Raw genomic sequence first — 13543 nt, 5'->3', positions numbered from 1 at the left:
TGGTTGTTCATAGTTTGTTGTGATTTTAGTATTTTCATGAGAGGAGGTGAGCTCAAGTCCTTCTATTCCACCATCTTGTCTCCTTCCTCAGGGACATTTTCTTTACTGATATAAAATAAACTTTTTCCAGCCTGGCTTGAGCATGTGGTGAGAGAGACATTAACACCCCACCCTCACCCCAGTTACATACACCCTCATTAAGAACTTCTTAATAAAAATAAATAAATTTAAAAATAAATAAATTTAATAAATAAATAAATTTAAATTTAAAACAAATTTAATAAATAAATTTAATAAATTTAATAAATAAATTTAAATTTAAAATAAGTTTAATAAATAAATTTAAAAATAAATAAATTTTAAAAATATATATGTATATTTTTTAAATTAATTAATTAATTTATTTATTTTTGGCTGCATTGGGTCTTTGTTGCTGCGCACAGGCTTTCCCTAGTTGCAGAGAGCAGGGGCTACTCTTTGTTATGGTGCGTGGGCTTCTCATTGCAGTGGCTTCTCTTGTGGAGCATAGACTCTAGGTGCGTGAGCTTCAGTAGTTGTGGCTCGTGGGCTCAGTAGTTGTGGCTCGTGGGCTCTAGAGCACAGGTTCAGTAGTCGTGGCGCCCGGGCTTAGTTGCTCCGTGGCATGTGGGATCTTCCCAGACCAGGGCTCGAACCCGTGTTCGAGCAAGACCCAAGCCCATTTTAAACGTCTGATTACATTAAGTTTGCTGACACCCCAGTGGCCAAAGCAAGCTACATGGCCAAGCCTAGAATTAAGAGACTGGGCAGGTTATCCCACCTACAATAGGAGGACAATGAAAAATTATAGGTCAGAGGATGTAGACAAAACGAGGGGTGAATAATTGGAGCCAGATAATGCAATATATTTACTATACATCATGACTATGTGAGTCTTATTCTAGGGATGTAAGCGTGGTTTAATGTTAAAAAATATCAATTAATATAGTATTATAATAACTGAGAAAAATTAGATGATCATCTTCAAAGAAAAGAAGTCATTTGACAAAATTTAACACCCATTTATATGAAAAAAAACAATAAAAGGGGAATTGATGAGTATCTTTTTTTTGTACTTTATTTTTTATAAATTTATTTATTTTTTATTTATTTATTTTTGACTGCGTTGGGTCTTTGTTGCTGTGCACGGGCTTTCTCTAGTTGCGGTGAGCGGGGGCTACTCATCGTTGTGGTGCACGGGCTTCTCATTGTGGTGGCTTCTCTTGTTGTGGAGCATGGACTCTAGGTGTGCAGGCTTCAGTAGGTGTGGCACGCAGGCTCAGTAGTTGGGCTCTAGAGTGCTGTCTCAGTAGTTGTGGTGCATGAGCTTAGTTGCTCCGGCACGTGGGATCCTCCCGGACCAGGGATCGAACTCGTGTCTCCTGCGTTGGCAGGCAGATTCTTAACCACTGCGCCACCGAGGAAGTCCCAATGAATATGTCTTTAACATGATAAAATGATGTATACGTCAGTCCCAAAGCCACTATTTTATGTAATGGGGAAACATTAGATGGTCATGCTAAAATAAGGAATAAGGCAAGGACAGCTCATTAATATAATATTAGAAGTATAGCCAATGCAATTAGACAACAGAAAGCAATTAGAGGGCTTAGAATTTGAAAGGAGGAGGCAAAACTATTTTCTTTTTCAAATGAAAGAGTGTATAAAAAATCTTATGAAACCAAAAGAATCAATAGAAAAACTGAGATATAATGATAATTTATTAAAGTACTCGGACATGAAATTAACATTCAGTTATCAATAGCCTTTGCATTACAATAACAACTTAGAATATAAAATGGAATCTCATATACAACAGAAAAAATCCATATAAAGAAAGCTATTAAAACCTCCTGAAAGATAGAGTAGTTGGCTTGAAAAAATACCGGTAAAAGCATACCATCACTTTTTGCCCTGGAGTTAGACATGTTGAATATAAAGATCAACGGGAAGAATAAACAAGAAATGCCAGCAAAATGCTAAAGAAGAGCAATGAAGGAGGGCTAGCTTTTTCAAATATTGAACTCAACTACAAAGCCTCTATAATTAAAACAATATTAATACGTGAATAGTTGAAGAGAACTTCTTGAAAATATTTCCATGATGGTTTAAATGGCCGTTAAAATTTTTTTAATTGAAGTAATGCTCCCTCTGTTTCTTCCTATGTTATAACCCTCAAATATAACTAACAGTTCTGAATTCTGTCATCATATGTCTGTCTTACTTGTTTTTAAAGTTCAGGTAAATGAAATTGTATAAATGAAATGCACTGTACCCTTGTCTGCCTGGCTCCTGTTGCTCGTCATCATGTCTTTGAGAGTTATCCATGTTGCTGCATGTAGCAGTAGTTCAGTCTTTATACTGTGACGTAGTGTTGTGTTGTACAAATATACCACACCATCTTTTCTGCCGTTGATGAGCAGTTGTACTGTTTCTAGTTTTTAGCTATCACAAATAAAGCATCCATGAACATTTTTTTGCAACTCTTCTGTTAGAAAACAGACATTAATAAAAAATTGACTGTGTGTTGTTTGTCCAAAGGAAGCAAAATAACTCTATCAGCTGCTCTAAGGGCATGAAAAACAATGATTAAAGCAATCTTCTAATCTGATCCAGGACTAATATGGCTGGGAACAGTTAAAAGGTTCAAGAAGAAGGTTGGGGTTTTAAATGAAATGCTTTCTGGAAAAGTAGCAGACTATGAAACTATTAAATAATTCTCTACATTTTTTTAAAGATTAAAATGTAGCACATTTTAATCACAGCTGGGCCTTTCATAGGGGGATTCAACTGGAAATGTGACCTCCCAAAATACACACTAGCCCTCCAGTGAGCTAATTTCTATTAAAGAAAGAAGTGCTTTCTAAGGAATTTGGAAGCCCAAACAGCTTGTCCAATTGCCCTGAGTGATAAGGGGGGGAAAAGACAAGTCTTTAGAACCAGAGGGATTAGAGCTGTTATAGTGATTTAAGACTGTGCAATTTATGCTAATTCTGTCATCTCTCTTGGCCTCTGTTTACTCCTCTGAGCATTCTTATAAACATCTTTTTTTGGACCTATTCACTCATTTTGCTACCTAGGGTAGAACCACTAAGTCATAGGGTGCACCTATAATGAGGTTGAGAACATACTTAGCATATTTTTTCAAACTGATTGTACAGTCTCATCAGCAACATTTTTCAGATACTTATTGACCTTTTGGGAATTCTTTTTTGTGAAGAACTTGTTCAAGCCTTTTGCCCATTTTTTGTTGTGTAGTTTGTCATTATCAAATGGATTTTGAATTTTTATGAGATATAGTTGTTATATAACAATGTGTAAGTTAAAGGTGTACAATGTGTTGATTTGATACATTTATATATTGCAATATAATTACTACTGTAGCGGTCGCTAATGCCTCTATCACATCACATAATTATCATTTCTTTTTTGTGGTGGGAATAATTAAGATCTAGTCTCTTAGCAACATTGAAGTTTATAATTGTGTATTATTGTCTAATCACTATTTTGTGCATTATCTCTCTGGGACATATTTATCTACTAGTTGCAAGTTTGTATCCTTAAACAACATTTCCCCTATTTCCCCACCCTGAAGCCCCTGGTAACCACCATTCTACTCTGTTCTTACTAGCTTGGCTTTTTTAGGTTCCAAATACATGGGAGATCATACAATATTTGTCTTCCTCTGTCTGATTTATTTCATTTAGCATAATGCCCTCAAGTTTCATTCTTGTTACTGCAAATGGCAGAATTTCCTTCTTTCTCATAGCTGAATAATATTCCATTGTATATATATGTACACCACATCTTCTTTATTCATTCATATTTTGATGTTGATGGAGACTTAGGTTATCTCCATATCTTGGCTATTATAACTAATGCTGCAATAACATGGGAGTGCATATATATATATTACTTTTGTTGCTTGTGATTTTGGTGTCATGTCTAAAAACTTTTGCCAAGACCAGTGTCCAGAAGTTTCTTTCCTATGTTTTCTTCTAGAAGTTTGATGGTTGAAGAGACTATTCTTTCCCCATTGAGTGTTCTTGGCTCCCTTGTCAAAGATCAGCTGACTGTAAATGTAGGGGTTTATTTCTGGGCTCTCTATTCTATTTCATTGATCTGTGTGTCTATTTTTATGCCAGTACTGTACTGTTGTAATTACTATAGCTGTGTAGTATAGCTTGATATCAGGAATTATGATGCCTCCAACTTTGTTCTTCCTTCTCATGATTGCTTTGGTTATTCAGTGTCTTTTGTGGTTCCATGCAAATTTTAGAATTGTTTTTCTATTTCTGTAAAAAAATGCCACACCATTGGAATTTTGATAGGTATTGTGTTGAATCTATAGATGGCTTTGGGTAGTATGGACATTTTAACAATATTAATTCTTCCAGTTCATGAACATGGGGTATCTTTTCATTTGCTTGTATCTTATATTTCTTTCATCAGTGTCTCGTAGTTTTCATCATATAGATCTTTCACTTCCTTAGTTAAAAGGTATATTGTTTTTTATGCTATTGTGAATGAGGTATTTTTATTTCTTTTTCAGATGTTTTGTTGTTAGTGTATAAACACAACTGATTTCTGTGCATTGAGTTTATATCCTGCAACTCTACTGAATTTGTTGATCAGTTCTAACAGTTTTTTGGTTAAGTCTTTAGGGTTTTCTATATTGAAGGTCATATCATCTGCAAATATGACAATTTTACTTCTTCCTTTTCAATTTAAATGCCTTTTATTTCTTTTTCTTGCCTAATTGCTCTGAGTAGGGCTTCCAGTATATGTCAAATAACAGTGGTTAGAGAGAGCACCCTTCTCTCATTCTTGATTTTAGAGGAAAAGCTCTCAATTTTGTACTGTATATATAATGTTAGCTGTGGGTTTATCATATATTGCCTTTGTTATGTTGAGGTATGTTCCTACTATAACCAATTTTTTGAGGATTTTTATCATGAAAGGATGTTAATGTTTTGTCAAATGCTTTTTCTGCATCTATTGAGATGATCGTATAATTTTTATCTTTCATTCTATTAATGTGGTGTATCACATTTATTGATGTGCATTGGTTGAACCATACTTGCATCCCAGAGATAAATCCTATTTGGTCACAATGTATAATCCTTTCAATATGTTGTTGAGTTCGGTTTGCTAATATTTTGTTGAGAATTTCTGCCTCTATATTTATCAGAGATATTGGTCTATAGTTTTTCTTCCTTGTAGTGTCCTTATCTGGCTTTGGTATCAAGGTAGTGCTGGTCTTGTAAAATGAATTTGGAAATGTTCCTTCCTCCTTAATTTTTGGGAATCCTTTGAGAAGGATTGGCATTAGTTCTTCTTTAAATGTATGGTAGAATTTGCCAGTGAAGCCATCTGGTCCTTCAGTTTTCTGTGTTGGGAGGTTTTTGATTGCTGATTCAGTCTCCTTACTTATTATTGGTCTGTTCAGATTATCTATTTCTTCCTGATTCAGTCTTCATAGGTTGTATGTTTCTAGGAATTGATCCATTTCTTCTAGGTTAACCAACTGATTGGCCTGTAATTGTTCTTAGTAGTCTCATATGATCCTTATTATTTCTGTGTTATCATTTGTAGTGTCTCCTCTTTCATTTCTGATTTTATTATTTGAATCTCTTTTTTTTTTCTTAGTCCAGCTAATGGTTTGTCAATTTTGTTTATCTTTTCAAAAAAAGGAGATCTTAGTTTTGTTTATGTAAAAAAATTTTTGGTCTCTATTGCATTTATTTTCACTCCAATTTTTGTGATTTCTTTGCTTCTGCTAACTTTGGGCTTAGTTTGTTCTTCTTTTTCTAGTTCCTTGAAGTGTAAGGTTAGGTTGTTTATTTGAGATCTTTCTATTTTCTTAATATATGCATTTATCACTATAAATTTGCTTCTTAGAACTGCTTTTGCAGTACGCCATAAATTTTAGTATGTTGTGATTCCATTTTTATTTGCTTCAAGATACTATTTGATTTCTCATTTGATTTCTTTTTTGAGTCATTGGTTGTTCTGCAGTGTGTTGTTTAATTTCCACATGTTTGTAGATTTTCCAGTTTCCTCTTTTACTGATTTCTAGGTTCATACCATTGTGGTCAGAAAAAAATACTTGGTATCATTTCAGTCTTTAAAAATTTCCTAAGACTTGTTTTGTGTCCAGATGATCTATCTGGATCATCTATCTGCATGATCTATCTATTGCTGAAAGTAGGGTACTGAAGTTCCCTACTACTGTTGTATCATAGTCTATTTATCTTTTACTCTGCTAGTATTGTCTTAATACATTTATGTGCTTCATAAAGTTGGGTTTTTATATATTTATCATCATCATATCTTCTTGGTGAATTGGCCCCTTTATCATTATATATTGACCTTCTTTGTCTCTTGTTACTGTTTTTTGGCTTAAAGCCTAATTTTTGTGATATAAGTATAGCTACCCCTGCTTTCTTTTGGTTTCCTCTTGCATGGATTACCTTTTTTCATCTCTTCACTTTGAGCCTATATGTGTCCTTAACACATTTTTAACTGGAGACATATTATAGCCACAAGCATTAGTTTCTGCAAAAATCTCCCAGTCAATAATGTGTTAAAACTGAAGTCAGTCTCTTGTAGGCAGCACATGGTTTGGTCATGTTGTTTTATCCTTCCAGCCACTCTGTGCCTTTTGATTGGTGAATTCAATCCATTTACATTTAGAGTTATTATTGATATGTAAGGACTTACTAATGCCATCTTATTAATTGTTTTCTGTTTTTTTTGTATTTATATTGTTTCTTTTTCCTGTTGTTTCTGCCTACCTTTGTAAATTGGTGTTTTCCATGATGGTTTGCTCTGTTTCCACTTTCTTTATCTTTTGTGCCTCTACTCAAGGGTTTTGTTTTGTGGTTACCATGATTCTTCCCCCCCCCCCCGCCCAGTTTTATTGAGAAATAATTAACATACATCACTATATAAGTTTAAGGTGTACATCATGATGGTTTGGTTTACATATATTGTGAAATGATCATCATAATAGGTTTAGTTAACATCCTTTATCTCATAGAGATACAACAAAAAGAAAAAAGGTCTCCTTGTGATGAGAGCTCTTAGCAACTTTCTTATAACTGGAAGTTTGTACCTTCTGACTATCTTTTTCCAATTTCCCCTCCACCATGAGTCTTATATAAGACATCTCATAGGTAAAATAATCTAGTTCAACCTGATAGCAACTTAATTTTGATTGTCTATAAAACTCCACTCTTTTACTTCATCTTTTTTATATTTTGAGGTCATTATTTACCTCTTTTTATATTGTGTATTTATTAACAAATTATAGTAGCTAAATTACATTTAATGCTTTTTCCTTTGACCTTTGTAGTATAGTTAAGTGGTTAACAAACCATGCTATTAGAGTTTTCTAAGTTTGACTGTATATTTACCTGTACCACTGTGTTATATATTTTCATATGTCTTCATGTCATTAATTAACATCTTTTTATTTCACCTTGTATAACTCCTTTCTGCATTTCTTGTAAGGCAGGTCTAGTGGTGATGAATTCCCTCAGCTTTTGTTTGTCTAGGAAAGCTGTAAGATTTTTATGTTCTGGATACAAGTTCTATGTAGGTTATCAGTATTGCAAATATCTTCCCCAAGTCGTTAACTTGTCTTTTCACTCTCTTACTGATACATTTTGATGAACCGCCATTGTTAATTTCAATGAAGTCTAACTTATCAATGTTTAAAAATGGTTTTGCTGTTCAGGTGATGTTTAAGTAACCTTTTGCCTATTCGAAAGTTACAAATACATGCTGTGCTTTCTTCTAGAAGTTTTATTGTTTCACTTTTCACTTTAAACCTACAGTCCAGTTTGAATTTGTTTTTTGTGTATGTTGTGAGGTAGAGGTAATGTGTAGAAAAATTTAACTAAGTAGAGAACCCAGAATTAGTGTTAAGTGCTAATGGAAATTCAGCATATTATGAAAGAAGCATCTCAAATTAGTTGAGAATAATATAAACTTTAAAATAAATGTTTTTGGTACCCTGAGATAACCATAATTCAAAAAGATACATGTGCCACAATGTTCATTGCAGCACTATTTACAATAGCCAGGATATGGAAACAACCTAAATGTCCATTGACAGACAAATGGATAAAGAAGATGTGGCACATATATAGAATGGAATATTACTCAGCCATAAAAAGGAATGAAATTGAGTTATTTGTAATAAGGTGGATGGACCTAGAGTCAGTGATACAGAGTGAAGTAAGTCAGAAAGAGAAAAGCAAATACCGTATGCTAACGCATATATATATATATATATAATCTAGGAAAATGGTACTGATGAACCTAGTGGTAGGGCAGGAATAAAGATGTAGATGTAGAGAACGGACTTGAGGACACAGGGGGGGAAGGGGAGGCTGGGGTGTAGTGAGAGAGTAGCATTGACATATATACACTACCAAATGTAAAATAGCTAGCTAGTGGGAAGCTGCTGCATAGCACAGGGAGATGAGCTCAGTGCTGTGTGATGACCTAGAGGGGTGGGAGGGAGGCTCAAGAGGGAGAGGATATGGGGATATATGTATGCATGTAGCTGATTCATGTTGTACAGCAGAAACTAACACAACATTGTAAAGCAATTTTACTCCAGTAAAGATGTATTAAAAAAATAAATAAAAAATAAATGTTGTTGGACTAATTGGCTAGTCATGTGGAAATAGATTAAATTGGATCAATTTCTTACAAGGGTAAATTCCAAATGGAGAATCAAAATGTTAATTTAAATCCATGAAAGTGTTAGAAGGAAACATGGATGAATTATTATCTAACCTGGAGCATAAAAAGTGGCTGAATTCCATTAGTTATCAGTAAGTGTAAGATAACTTTTACGATGAGTAGACTAGTTAAAATTTAAATGACTGATAGGACTTCCCTGGCGGTCCAGCAGTTAGGACTCTGAGCTTCCACTGCAGGGGGTGAGGGTTCGATCCCTGGTCAGGGAACTAAGATCCCACATGCTGCAAGGTGCAGCCAAAAAGTAAAAACACAAAAAACAAAACAATAAATGACTGATAATAATTGGTGATGGGAATTATGTAGAGTAACTGGAATTCTCATACAGTACTGGTAGGACTATATATTGGTACCACCACTTTGGTAAACTATTTGGCAGTTTCTTTTAAAGTTATGCATATGCCTACCCTATGACTCATACATGTTACTTTTAATTACCTACCAAAGAGAAATGAGTGTGTATGTCCATCAAAACTCTTATATGAAAATGTTCATAGCAGCTTTATTCACAATAGCCCAAAGCTGGAAACAACTCAATGTCCATCAATAAGAGAATTGATTTAATAAATTGTAGTGTATGTATACAATGGGCAAAAAAAGAATAAACTTTTGATATAAGCAAAAACATGCATGAATCTTAAAAATATTATGATGAGTGATAGAAACCAGACTCAAGGTAGTACTTTCTGTATAATTTCTTTTATAATAAGTTCAAGAACAGGCTGGGACTTCCCTGGTGGCACAGTGGTTAAGAATCTGCCTGCCAATGCAGGGGACATGGGTTCGAACCCTGGTCCGGGAAGATCCCACATGCCGTGGGGCAACTAAGCTCGTGTGCCACAACTACTGAGCTTGCGCTCTAGAGCCTGTGAGCCACAACTACTGAAGCCGTGCTCCTAGAGCCCGTGCTCCACAACAAGAGAAGCCACCACAATGAGAAGCCCACGCACCGCAACGAAGAGTAGCCCCCGCTCGCTGCAACTAGAGAAAAATCCGCGCGCAGCAATACAGACCCAATGCAGCCAAAAAAGAACAGGTAAAATTAGTTCTATGGTGATAGAAGTTAGAATAATACTTTGGGGAGTGGATTGTTACCTGAAGAAACTTACTAAGGTGATAAAAATATTCTATGTTTTAAATGAGATGGTGGTTATATAGGTTTATACATTTTTCAAATCACATCAAACTGTATATTTAAAATATGTGCATTTTATTATATATGAATTATACTTCAATTAAGAAGGTAATTATTATTCAACTCATAATGAATAACAGATCTTGTTAACAATAATCAATAGGGCTAAAATCTGTTAGATGAAAGATTGAAGGGAAACTTTAGATGGTATAGATAAATCTGAGAACAAGCAAATTTATGTGATCAATCCTGACATCATTAAAACTAGGAAAACATGTGCTTTCAGATATTTCCAAGGGTTGGGCCAGATTACCCTTTCTAAACTTCCAGGCCTATTTCATACTTGATATAATAAAGTATTGATTATGAATTTTGAAGTAAGATTAGCTATTGAGTTTTAGAAGAATCCCATCAAAAAAAATTTTTTTTAGTTAATATATTTGAATAGTGGAGGGTCCCATAATAAGAAATGTCCTTTTCATAATCTTTTTGAGAAAAACACATGGTATGTTGGCACTGGAGTGAACATTCTATGTCTGGTAGGGAGTAGAGGTTACCATTCCCGGTACACTCAACAAAGTAGGTAAAAAACCAGAAAAGTCATGCTAAACAGATGGACAAGAAAAATTCCATCAGCTTTACTGGCTGTTCAATTAAACACAATAAAGTTTAATTGGCCAGCTAAAGGCAATAGAGATGAATAAGACAAGGCACATGTTCTAGCTGTGATTTATAACATACTAGGGCAAATTAGACAGAGAAATGATTCATTTTTGTGAGAGAGTGTCAAAAAAAAAAAAAGTACCCATAAAGTGACTTGGGTATTCAGAAGAGGGAGAATTTGTATAGTCATTGTGTTCATTGCTGGGGAGGTCAGAGTAGAGGTGGGTGGCAAAAGAGGAAAGGAATTGAGAAGACTAGAAGAGGAATAGGAAGAAATGAGAGTTGTAATGTATCTTGAATGTACATCTTGACAGGCCTAGAAGTGGCTATGTGTGAGCTGTGAATGTCACAGAGGCAGGAAATTCTTTATTTGCTGTTTCTTACATTGTATGTGGAGACACCGTGTAAATGCTAAAAAAATCATGACTGAGTGTGAGATGGACACTGTCCACGGGGGAAAATAACTTCTTGCCACTACAGGAAAATCTTGAGTGTCCACCATCTGTTTTGTTGCTGTTTCTGCTTAATCATGGCCATGATAAGAATTTCTAGTCCGCCTCCACTATCTAAGATAATCGCAAGGATCTAGAATGGTCTTGTTTTAAAGTTTTCTACTGGGCCTCTTGGGGGAGGCCTCTTGAAGTACAGAAATGCCAGACCCTGTAATGGGAGAAATCTGTTGTTCAGAATCATTATCCTCCGACTGAGGTAGGAACCAAGCTTGAGGCAACAGGAGGGGTAACACTGAATTACAGAGAGAGCTGGGATCCTTCCAGGACAGACAGGGCAGAAAAGCAAGGGCGGGCAGACTGTGAAGGCAGAGAAACATCAATAACATTTTAAAGGGACAACTTAGGAGAAAAAATATTTTAGATTTTTGAAGTTACAATAATTGTAGTTGCAGCATGTATGAACATAAGTTCGATCGTTGAGTTTGTATGTCAATTCTCTGCAGAATCTCTGACACACCAGATATGATAACTGGAGGATGTTATCTGTAATAAGAAGGAATCATAGAAAATAAGCCAGTGATCTAAGTTCTTTAAAGACAAGTCAAACCTGGCACTAGTCCTGTCAGTAAAAATTTAATTAGGCATCCGAGGTAGGTTTGGGGTTGGCTTCCCATCTTGTACTTCCCAAGGGGACTCAGGCAGGGAGATGAAGAAATCACAGGTCCCCTGCAGGGGTTATTTGCCTAAGTTCCCTGGCAACCCTCAACTCTTTGTACAGATGCTTCTTCCTCCTGTCTCATTTCCCCAAGTCCTCTTCTGTCTGCATGCACAGGGACCCCTGCCCAGGGGTATAAGGCACTTTGGTTCCTCTCTTGAGTTGGCCTTAGTCTGAGATAGGAAATTGGTGAAGTACTCTCCTAAGAAGTTTCTAGGAATCTCACAGCACCTCCTCTAACTTACCCTGGAAGACCTTTAAGATCATGCATGTCTCGTGCTTCTCAGCAACACAGACACCGAAGCCCCTTCTACAGCGATCTGTCTGTGTGCGAAGGTGGCATGTTATGCATCTCAGGGGTGTCACTGCTGGAGAGCACAGAGCTGGTGTGAGGCCAGGGGAGGCAGGGACTTAGAAGAAGCTAGACCTATCCAGGCCTGGGGTGCGGGGTGCGGCGCAGGGGCGGGTGGAGAGCTGGCGGCTGGGATCCGGGAGTAAGCAGCTGGGTCTCTCACCAACTCCACATCCCCGAGAAATGCCTCTGTGAGAGTTAAAGGTTTCTGGTCCCGACTTCAGCCCTTTTAACCTGGTGACTTTGAGCAAAGATTTAGCCTCCGGCTAAATGGTTTTCCGGCTTAAAAATGGTTCTGTTAATGCTGGCCTGGCTTACCTGGCAGCACTGTAGTGTATCACAAGAGTGTGATAATGAGGCTGAGAGCTTTAAACTGTTTTACCTACGCTAGCATTACTACGATGGGATTTGTGAGATTGGCGGCTAACGTATTGTTAGGTGATATACTCTGTTTTTAACTTGGAACTGAATCTACGTGAAGACCTCATGAATTATATCATAGTCAGTGCCACTTTATGTGGTACTGTGGGGTGAGCTGGTCAAAATACAAGTTTAATTAAAAAACACCTCTCCTGGGTGCACCTAAGTGAGAAGGTAACATTTATGGAGCATCTCATATGGGCTATGTTCTCTTACTTTGTATCTAATTTAATCCTCACAAAAGCCTTGTAAGTAGGGATTTCCCCATTTCTCAGGTGAGCAACCAGAGGAACAGAGAATTTAAGACAGTGACTGAAACATTTTTTAATCTGTCTGATTCCAGTGCATCCAGTATTTTCTTTCCTGCAATCACTTGTTGTAATATAAAAATCCCTGATAAGGGCATCAAAAGCCCTTGATAGCACCAAAACCAACTATCAAATTATTCATTGTAGACTCAGCAGATGGGATACAGATTTATAAATGGAAAGGATGTCCTGAGGAGAATCTCACTAGGAGTTTTGATTATGGGGAATGGTAGGGACAGAGTGGGGAGCAGTCTGATGGGGCGGCCACAGCGGCTTGAGCCCTTGGTGGGGAGTGGCCGAATGTTGAAAAGGGCAGACAAGTTGGCATGGAGGCCCAGGGAGCATTCTGAAGGCTGGCTTCCCCTCCCACATAAACGTGGTCAAGACTCAGCCCCACATGGATACCAACTACATGTATGGAGTTCCATGGGGCTTCCGAGATCCTGTCTCTGGAGCCCACTCCTCAAGTCTGTGACTCACCCACAATGCAGCAGACGACGGGTAAGAGCAACAAGAAGTGTTTGTCCATGCTGACAGAGAAGTCTGTTACACAGGAAGAAAAGAAGCCAGGGTCTGCAAGCACAGGTCTTCAGGCCACAAGAAGAAACCTTCCTTTTCATCATAGGGCAGGGATTATTCATGCCTAAGGGGAACCAATCACACAAGGTTCCCTCTGGGAGCTCAAGTTCATGCTCACTCCACCCC

At 36.8% G+C, this 13543-nt stretch overlaps 1 protein-coding gene and 1 long non-coding RNA gene across 3 annotated transcripts in view; one reads left to right on the top strand and one right to left on the bottom strand.

The window, feature by feature from the left end:
- Positions 1 to 13543, top strand: part of LOC309605329 — a 128078-nt gene that overhangs the window by 7036 nt on the left and 107499 nt on the right. The window lies entirely within an intron of this gene.
- On the bottom strand, positions 449 to 13367 carry LOC309605871 (prostate and testis expressed protein 3-like; the record flags this gene model as incomplete). Its single annotated transcript, XM_082342190.1, has 3 exons — positions 449 to 11595; positions 12004 to 12168; positions 13319 to 13367. The coding sequence occupies 3 exons, from the start codon at positions 13365 to 13367 to the stop codon at positions 11444 to 11446; spliced, it is 366 nt and encodes a 121-aa protein (XP_082198316.1). The 3' UTR covers positions 449 to 11443.

This window comes from Balaenoptera borealis (genome assembly GCF_965194805.1).
Source record: "Balaenoptera borealis genome assembly, chromosome: 11".
NCBI classification, from domain to species: domain Eukaryota; kingdom Metazoa; phylum Chordata; class Mammalia; order Artiodactyla; family Balaenopteridae; genus Balaenoptera; species Balaenoptera borealis.
This window is presented reverse-complemented; position numbering and strand designations above follow the sequence as displayed.